This window comes from Erythrolamprus reginae, chromosome 1 (assembly GCF_031021105.1).
Source record: "Erythrolamprus reginae isolate rEryReg1 chromosome 1, rEryReg1.hap1, whole genome shotgun sequence".
NCBI classification, from domain to species: Eukaryota; Metazoa; Chordata; class Lepidosauria; order Squamata; family Dipsadidae; genus Erythrolamprus; species Erythrolamprus reginae.
This window is the reverse complement of record NC_091950.1, coordinates 279,464,963-279,475,071: the sequence shown is the minus strand read 5'-3', so window position 1 is coordinate 279,475,071 and position 10,109 is coordinate 279,464,963. Positions and strand designations below refer to the sequence as shown.

At 42.0% G+C, this 10,109-nt stretch overlaps 1 protein-coding gene across 1 annotated transcript; it reads left to right on the top strand.

The window, feature by feature from the left end:
* Window positions 1-3,868: 3,868 nt before the first annotated feature.
* On the top strand, window positions 3,869-8,563 carry EEF1A1 (eukaryotic translation elongation factor 1 alpha 1). The gene is made up of 8 exons (XM_070733064.1): window positions 3,869-4,107; window positions 5,152-5,340; window positions 5,901-6,080; window positions 6,185-6,481; window positions 6,573-6,723; window positions 6,834-7,090; window positions 7,175-7,409; window positions 8,154-8,563. Exons 2-8 carry the CDS (start codon window positions 5,197-5,199, stop codon window positions 8,276-8,278), a joined length of 1,389 nt encoding a protein of 462 aa, XP_070589165.1. The 5' UTR covers window positions 3,869-4,107; window positions 5,152-5,196; the 3' UTR covers window positions 8,279-8,563.
* The last annotated feature ends 1,546 nt before the right edge of the window (window positions 8,564-10,109 follow it).

Here is a 10,109-nt window from a genome sequence, read left to right as displayed (position 1 = left end):
AGACCGAATCTTGTATTTTTTTTGAACCCTGAAATAAGCACTTGGTCTTATTGCTATGCACTCAAAAGCCCGATTGGGCTTATTATCAGGGGAGATCTTATTTTGGGGGAAACAGGATAGTAACTTACCTTCCTCGTTGACTTTGTTTGTCAGAAGGTCGCAAAAGGTGATCACATGAGCCTGGGACATTGCAACTGTCATAAATACATGCCAGTTGCCAAGCAACTAAATTCTGATCATGTGCGGATGCTGCAAGAGTCATAAATATGAAAAATGTGAAAAGTCATTTTTTTCAATGCCCTTGTAATTTCAGTCACTAAACAACTGGCTACAGGTCAGTTTAGATTTTACTCTGTATTTTTATTCTGCATTGAAGACTCTTTAAAAAATTGTCAAAGCATAATTTATTATAACTTGATTACATTTTCATGCCTGGGATAAACATATATCCATCCTAAAATAAAATACAGGAAATAGTACTGTACAAGGGCAGACTAGATGGACGATGAGGTCTATTTCTGCAGTCAATCTTCTAAGAATCACACTCATTCAGATTAAGATTCATTTCAGACATGTGAAATTTGTTTAGAAATTTCAACAAACCATACTCTGGTGAAAAAATACATATTTAGAAACAAGTCTAATAACTAGGAATTTTTAAAATAGTTAAATGGAATTCTTACTAAAGATCCTCCTAGTTAGCCAAGCTTGCTTCCATTCAAATACTAATTAAATGTAATTAATATACTTTAAATTTAGCTATTTTTTGGATGTGAATGATTAATCCTTGCCAATTTACTGCAGATAATCAGGTTTTACTAACAGACTCATCTATTTTTCTGTCAACATTGGCACTAAAGTAACAGTACAATGCCATTTCATCAAAGGTAACTCTGTTTAGTTTTCTGTGATACACTCCATTTCCCACCAGGAAAGTCTGTAGAGGATTGTAAAGACCCAGACCCTGGCCTGACCTAAACACCCAGACCCACTCTACAGACCCCTAATTGTTTGCTTTACGGCAACACGGTGCACCATAGTCACTGCGCTTGAGCGTTTGCGTGGTTTCTGTGCTCGGCCGCTCTCGGTAGGAGGTCGGGGTCCGCTCCAGTGCAAGGATGAAAGAGCTCACTGTGTTTGCCGGGACTCCTCCGATTCCTGCTTTCCTCATGATTCATTAGGAAAGCAGGAACCGGAGGAGTCCCGGCAGACGCGGTGAGCTCTTTCATCCTCGCACTGGAGCAGACCCCGACCTCCGCGGATCGGTCACAGACAGCGAGCGGGCCGGTCACATACAGCGAGCGGGCCAGATGCGGCCCATGGGCACCCCTTGTGCAGGTCTGGTTTGATTAGAAAGGCAAGTTTAGCCATTGATCAAAATGCCCATTTAAGAGGTAGCACAGCAGCCACCACTGAAGTGGGGAATGCTAGGTGAGGGGGAGGGGGATCTTTTCTGAAGTCCCTTTGGCTGGTCAGTCAGACTACAGTACTTCCAAACAGGCTTTTAAAAAGAGGTCTAAGATTCTGGCAAACAAATCCATGAAAAGCCCCAGTGACATGAGAGATTGCCTCTAGACATCCAGGCATCTGGTATTTCTTGCAAACCTAGCTAAAATATAGAGGGCAATGTCCAATGACCTCAGGTGGGGAGGGCATGCATACAGCAGACTAGAAAAAAAGCTACATGGACCCCAAACCTTGACTGAATCAACATATGTCAGGGAAGTGAGCCAGATGATTTTCACTGAAAAGTCATGTTGGAAAACGGAGAACCGTGCTTTAAAATGTAACAACTAGGGGCCTGTCCCTAGGAGCATCTGGCAGGTGCAAATAAGAAAAAAGCCATGTCATAAAGATATGGCAGGGGAGGAAAGTTACTATGACATTTTTTGCAATGGTTAGGCACACAAGACAAAGAGCCCTACATCTGAATACCTGAATTAAACTGATACTGTATAGTTATGAAGAAATACTGTATATATGGAGAAAAAGCAGTCTGGCAAGCTTTAACTTGATTGCAAGTAAATTGCACTCAGTTTGATAAAGCTCATTCTGTAAGTCAGTGTTTTTCAACCAGTGTGCCATGGCACACTAGTGTGCCGTGAGACATGGTCAGATGTGCCGTGGGGAAATTAAACATGGGTCCCCAAACTACCATTTCTGCCAGGATATCCCTTTTGTGTTCATTGAAACAGTCCCAGGTTTCATACTGTGAGTATAAATACATTTAGAAACTATATTATTAACTATATGTATAATATGTACTGTGTTAGAGTGTCATTTTGTGTCATTTTGGTTGGTGGTGTGCCCCAGGATTTTGTAAATGTAAAAAATGTGCCGCGGCTCAAAAAAGGTTGAAAATCACTGCTGTAAGTGATCTGTGAGAAGCAGGTGAAAGGGCTGAAATATTTATAATTAAATCTTTCATCATTTAATATCGCAACATAAATTTCTCTCATGCATATGCCATGTTCATATTATTAAAGGCAACAAATATTCTACCAGATATTTTTGAAAATTTTAGTCTGATTTTTCTTCATACTTAAATAGCAAATTCCAGAAAATTGCCTATTAGCATATCTGCCACCACAGTTATAAATTACGAAGGTTTATGAACCCATTTCAGTTAGTATTTAGTGAACAGCTAGATTCAACTATTTAAATACCAGAGATTCCAATGCAAAGGTTATAATCCAACTAAAACAAAGTATTTTCCTATCTTTGTCTCTGATGTTTTTTCAAGAGAAAAAATGTACACCCTTTAATGAAATAAGATGAATAAACCCGTTAGATACAATACTTTGCTTTCAAAATTAAAACTACATATTACGATGTACAAATCATACAGCTCTTACAGAACTACAACGTGTACTATTACTAATGAAACATTCAACAAATGAAGACTGATAGACATTTTTAGATTGAAATCAAAGCAAGACATTTGTGGTGATTTCTTTTTGCTATTATTATGCTTGGTTCTTATAGATGCAAATATTTAATGTATGTTGGAGAAAAATTTAAAAAAAAACCATTTGTTGAATGTTTCAGAAGCATTCAACAAATGGTGAGAACTGTTTTTTGCGTGTTTTCCACAGCCTATCACTCTTTACCAAACCGAGAGAAACATGGTCGACAAAGAGGGGGTTGGGTGAGTCTATTGATGGGTGAACGGAGTGAAGGGAGGCGGAGTTGGGTGGGAGTGGACGAAATATGGAAGGCAGGCATGAAACGAAAGGTCCCGAGTAGGTTAAGAGACGGCACCGATCAGCACGATCCCAGAGGCTCCTGGAGTCAGACTCAGCGGGCTGCAAGGAGAAGCGGAGAAACTGCGGCCTGCCTCGCGCTGGGAGCGAAAAGTCGTCGGCCAGAGAAAAGCAATAACAAGAGTTGGAAGGGGCCTTGTGGGTCATCTAGCCCAACCCCACACCCACCAGGAAACCCTACACCAGGGGGCAAGGCAAAGTTGGCTCTTCTCTGGCCTGTATACTTCAATTCCCAGAATTCCTGAGCTAGCATGATTGGCTTCAGGAATTCTGGGAGTTGAAGTCCACAAGTCATAGAAGATTCCACTTTGCTTACCCTTGCCCTACAGCATTTCTGACAGACGGCAGTCCAATCTCTTCTTGAAAGCTTCCAGTGAAGAAAGAGGGAAGGGCAGTCGGGTTTCAAAGTGGGAGGGGGAGAGAAATGGGCAGGGCTGGCGAAAATCCCGACGACCTAATTCAACCCCCACTCCATAAGGGCGATTAAAGAGACGGTGTCTTTCAAATGTTCTGGGGAGGACCAAACGCTCTCCCTTCTCTGGGAGGGAGCGAGGCCAAAGGCCAGCCGGCTCGGGAGCGAAAGAAAGGAGACCATTCGCCACGATGGAAAAGGAGGGGGTGGCATTTTCTCCTCCCTCCCGCCTTGGCGGAACGTCGTTCTCGAGGAGGGGCGTCCTGTTGAGACGTGAGGCGGAGGGGGGGGGGGAAGCGAGTCAGAGGCAGCGGATGGAACGCTGGGAGCGTGACGTGTCCCTCTGGCCGCCGCCCTCCCTGCTCAAGCTATATAAACGACGCTGCTCACCCCGTCGGTCTTTTTCGCTACGGGTTTGCCGCTGCTTCAGAGGTGGGTGGTGCTCCACGCGTGTGCGCGCGGCGGCCTAGCCGCGTTTAGACCTGTGGGAGGTGGCAGCGGCGGCTGCCAGGCAAGCAAGCCCGAGGCCCGGTTGAGGCGCACGTGCTCCCGGCCCGAGCCAGAAGCCATTCTCGACGCCCGCGCGAGGGGTTCGAGAGAAGAACAGGCGCAGCCACGTACACTTCGCCTGCGAGGGGGGAGGAGGGGATGGGATCCACGCGCGTCTCTGCGTCACGCCCCCCCGCCTTTCTTCCCCCTTCCCCCAATCTCCGGAGTAGGCGCAACAGGTCCGGCGAGAGGGTTTCGGTTACAAATTCGGATGGGGCCCATTCATGCCTTCAGGGCCCAAGGGGGTTATGAGGGGAGAGATTGGGAGCGTCCTAGGCGGGAAACGTGGTTCCGGCGGAGCGGGCGACTGCACTCGTGGCGCGGCGGCTACACACACCCACCCCTCGCGTCTTCTTCAGCTTCGGCCTTGAGGCCGGGAGCGTTCTTTTGCTAGGGGGAATCCATCCCGTCGCTTGCTTTCCGCTTCACACACACAAAAAATGGCCGCTTTCAGCGGCCGTGGCGGCTCCTGCCGCTACCGTCACAAAATGGAGGACGCGGGCGGGGCGGGGCGCGCCAACAAGTGTCTCCCCCTCCCTCCCCCTTCTTCCCCCGCGGCTCGTGCTCGCCTGGCGCCCGACACAAAGGAGTCGCTCGGCCTTTTTTGCCTTCCTCTTCGACGCCTGGGATGCCCCTGGCGGCGGCCTAGAAGCGCTAGAGCCTTACGGAGTCGAGTCCCAGTTGTCTCCGTGACCCTCGCCGCCCTGAAGTGTAGAGGGGGGTGGAGCCCAGGAACTCGAGGCAGGCCTTGGGCCTACTCCCGGCCTTGGAGCCCCGGAAGGGAAGAGACAAAGATCCCTGGCCCGTGCTTCCATGCCCTAGATTACTTCATTACCAGAGAATTTTTAAGTGGTTTTTTCCCCCCTCTCTTCACGTAAAAGTATTTATTTTGTTTATTTTCGGCCTTGTCTATTTTATACCGTAAAGGACATTTATTGGAGCTGACGGAAAAGCCTTATCTAACCACCCAACATGGGAAAGGAAAAGACCCACATCAACATCGTTGTCATCGGACATGTAGATTCTGGCAAGTCCACCACCACCGGTCATCTGATTTACAAATGCGGTGGGATTGACAAGAGAACCATTGAGAAGTTTGAGAAGGAAGCTGCTGAGGTGAGTGTGGCCTGGAGATTTTTTGTTTTATCTCATTTATTTTTATTTTTATGCAAAGCGCTTGACTTAGAACATAAAGTAAAACCTTAGTTCTCATTCTGCATTAATGTACATTGCCATAGTTTACAAGTTGCATAGTATGGATTTTGTAGATTTAGAAAGGAATAAATTATAGGAATTATATAATTATATATGAATTATAAATTAAGGAATAAATTATATAAGTAAATATATGGGAGAAATTAACTAGAAAGGTAATTGTTATATAGATATATCATTGCATTTAATAAATGTAATAAGGTTATAAGTTGATTGGAATAGTTATGCATTTAAGTGGATATCTTTAAACATTGGCAGATACAACTAGTTGGATTAGCACTGTCAAGAGGTTAAGTAAGTGAGAGATACTTGGAATTCCTCACTAGTTGTGCCAGTTGCTTGACCTTCTAAACATAGTTTGCAGATTATGTGTCAGAGCATTAGTGCATGTTTTCTTTAAAAGAGCAACAGCAGTCTTACAATATTTTGTGCTTCGTGTAAACATTTTTTTTCCTTAATAGATGGGTAAAGGCTCCTTCAAGTATGCATGGGTATTGGATAAGCTGAAGGCAGAACGTGAACGTGGTATCACTATTGATATTTCACTCTGGAAATTTGAAACCAGCAAGTATTATGTCACCATCATTGATGCTCCTGGACACAGAGATTTCATCAAAAACATGATTACTGGTACATCCCAGGTGGGGATCAATGTGAACTTATGTCAGATACAATATTAGTTACTTAACAATTGTATGTTAGAAATATTGAAGTTATTAATGACCTTTTCTTGCCTCTCCCAAAGGCTGATTGTGCTGTCCTTATTGTTGCTGCTGGTGTTGGTGAATTTGAAGCTGGTATTTCCAAGAATGGACAAACCCGTGAGCATGCCCTTCTGGCTTACACTCTAGGTGTAAAACAGCTCATTGTTGGGGTCAACAAGATGGATTCCACTGAGCCACCTTACAGCCAGAAGAGATATGAGGAAATTGTCAAAGAAGTCTGCACATACATAAAGAAAATTGGCTACAATCCAGATACAGTGGCATTTGTGCCAATTTCAGGCTGGAATGGAGATAACATGTTGGAGCCTAGCTCAAATGTAAGTAATTATTGATAGTGGAGAGGTTTATCTGCAGTCACATCACAAAGAATTGCAGACAATGAATTGCTGTGATTTTTTTCCTTTCTAGATGCCCTGGTTCAAAGGGTGGAAGGTGACTCGTAAAGATGGCAGTGCTAGTGGAACTACACTGCTGGAAGCTCTGGACTCTATCTTGCCACCAACTCGTCCAACTGACAAACCTCTACGCTTGCCACTTCAAGATGTCTACAAAATCGGTGGTAAGTATTACAACAGCAATACAGCAAATAATTATATATGAAAAAGCTTATTAGAGATGTATATTTATATTTAGAAACCTGGCTAGAGAAATTGTATTTCTTTATTTAAGGGATTGGTACCGTTCCAGTCGGTCGTGTGGAAACTGGCATTCTAAAACCAGGCATGGTGGTGACATTTGCTCCAGTTAATGTTACAACTGAAGTAAAATCTGTTGAGATGCATCATGAGGCCCTAAGTGAAGCTTACCCTGGTGACAATGTTGGCTTCAACGTAAAGAATGTATCTGTAAAAGATGTCCGTCGTGGTAATGTTGCTGGAGATAGCAAAAATGATCCACCAATGGAAGCAGCTGGATTCACAGCACAGGTAACTTCGCAGAAGTTTTATTATGTCAGCGATTGTAAATTCCACAGTTAGGAAAGTATGATTCACTCAAATCTATTCCCATAGGTTATCATCCTGAACCACCCAGGACAAATCAATGCTGGCTATGCCCCTGTTCTGGATTGTCATACTGCTCATATTGCTTGCAAGTTTGCTGAGCTGAAGGAAAAAATTGATCGTCGTTCTGGTAAGAAGTTGGAAGATTGTCCAAAGTTCCTCAAATCTGGAGATGCTGCCATAGTTGACATGATTCCAGGCAAGCCTATGTGTGTTGAGAGCTTTTCTGACTATCCTCCTCTGGGTAAGTTATTTATTAAAAATGTCGATCATTGTTGTGCTGATATTGTTATTGTATAAATGAAATTTCAGTTTACCTGATATTGGGATGGTGGATGCTACATGCAGCAGATGAAAATCCTTTTCAGGCAGTCAAAATTCAGCCACTTGGCAAATGGGGGTGGGTGGGTTGCATATATGTATTTGTTGTCCTGGGGTCATGTGGTCATACCTTTTGTGAACTGAAAAGTCAATGGGGAAGCCAGACTCAAATGTTACTAACTTAAAGTGCAGTTCATTTAACTGGCAAAAAGTAAAATAGAGCAAAACTATTGCTTAGCAACACAAATGTTAAGCTCAATTTGTCATAAACTGAGGACTACCTGTAATATGTCCTTACATAATGTTGATGACATCACTAAATATACTCCAATTCACCAGGCATTGTGAAATGGCAGGTGCACTCCTCCCTCTTAGCCTCTTGTAAAGAATTTTCACTATGTCCTATGCAAGAAACTTCATATTAAATTTACTGTTTTGCTTAAAGGGAAAAATGTTGCAATACCTTGCCTATTGAAGAAGTTAGATTATGTTGTTGGTGCTATAAGGCTAAGTGTTTTTAACCAGATGTATTGAGTTGAACTGTGAAATACCAAGTTAATTACAACTCATTTACAGTTGGTAGTGGAGGATCTGAATTGAGAAAAATGAAATTGCTGGATCTATATTCTTGTACTTTGAAAGTTCTAATTCCTTTTTTTTCCTTTAGGTCGTTTTGCTGTGCGTGACATGAGACAGACCGTTGCTGTTGGTGTCATCAAGGCTGTTGATAAGAAAGCGGGTGGTGCTGGCAAGGTCACAAAGTCTGCCCAGAAGGCTCAGAAGGCTAAATGAAAATTCTGTACAACTGCCACCTCAGTCTTAATCAGTGGTGGAAGCATGGTCTCAGAACTTTTTGTCTCAATTGGCCATTTAAGTTTAATAGTAAAAGACTGGTTAATAATTACAATGCATCGTAAAAGCTTCAGAAGGAAAGGAATGTTTGTGGACCATTTGTTTCGTGGCAGTTTCTAAGTTATTAGTTTTAAAAATCGGTAATCTTTTTTTTTTAAATGGAAACAACTTGACCAAAATCTGTCACACATTTTGAGACCATTAAAATCAAAAGTTTAATGCAAAGTCTCTGTGTTCTTTGGGGCTATTGGATACACTTTGTTACTCAAAAATGTTGTGCTTTGCAGAGCAGTATGGTAGCTGAAAGTTTATTCCGTTTGTATGCCGCTGCCCATCTCCCCAGGGATTCTAGGCGGCTCACAACCAAAATTAAAATATACAAATAATATTAAAACCTTGAAAAAGCAATTTAAATCCAACAATTAAAAACCATACATTCCATTTATGGCCGGATCTTGATGGTACACCATCAGATCAACAGCCCCAGACCTGCTGGAAAAGCCAGGTCTTTATAGCTTTCCAGAAGGCCAGTAGGGAGGGGTAGTCTGGATCTCAGGAGATAGCCGCCCCACCCCACCCCTGTGTACCCACCAGCCAATACTGTTTAGCTGACGGGACCCGGAGAAGACCGAAAATAATTATGCCTCCCTATGATTTGGGGAAACACTGTTTGCAAAAGTATTGCAGCACAGTCTTAAGTGTGACCTTAATTTTGTGCCAACATTTAAGAATTAGAAAATAGTTGAGTTAAAGCTCAAGTATATTAAAGCTGCAAAATAAAGTTTGTAGATTCATTTTTCCGTGTTTAATATTCAAAAGTACATGTAGGCAGTATCTTCTGTTTCCATGCTATTAGTATAACTTAGTGTTCACTCATTTTAAATGCAATTGTTAATGGAGCTGTGTGTTACCATGTTTCAAGTTATAGCAGAAATTCCACCCCGATACAATATTTCTCAAGCTAATTGCTGTGGATGGATGTGAAATCAACTAAAAGGTCAAACATTGTTTTCCTGCTTTATAAGAAAGTTCTGAGACACTAATCTTTCCCAAGATAATTATACTTCATCTTTAGTATACTAAAATGAAATTAACAACCTTCAAAAAAATCATGACCATTTAAAGTTTTGTTTAAAAGAAATATTGTCCCGGGAGTAATCTGTATTCAGGTTCTAGATGTTATGCCAAAATTGGTGGTTTAAGTTCTATAGTAAATTGAGTCAGTACCATTTCCTTAGAATAGATTTGGTATTTTAATAGTACTATCAGCAGAAGACATTCCTATGTGCCATTTCACCTTCAGAATTTTAATTTGTGTTTGTGGTATTTTACAGGGATGTGGTCAATTAAAAAAACCCTCTAGCTTTTGTTGGAGCTTCATAAAAGACAATAGATTATATTAAAACAGTTACCTGTACTGTTGGCTATTTTTACCTGTACAGCACAAGGTGTAACATGAATAGAAGCTTTTCTATTCTTAAAATACTTGGTTCCTTTCTAATAGTTTTGATGCAAATAGTTACAACTGAGTATTTTCTAAGAACGCATGACGAGAGTGAAGCATTGCTCTTTATAAAATGAGAACTAAACCTGAATTTTAAAGTTTGGATTGTACCTTCAATTTATCTCAGTATGTGATTACTGTAACTGTTAGATAAATGTTAACAGTGAGGAGTAATGACAGCTTGGCAGTATTTTCAAGGAATAACAATTTGAAGAAGTACTTAGCAAAGCTACTTTCAAACCATGAAAGCCTTAGATTTAAAATAAA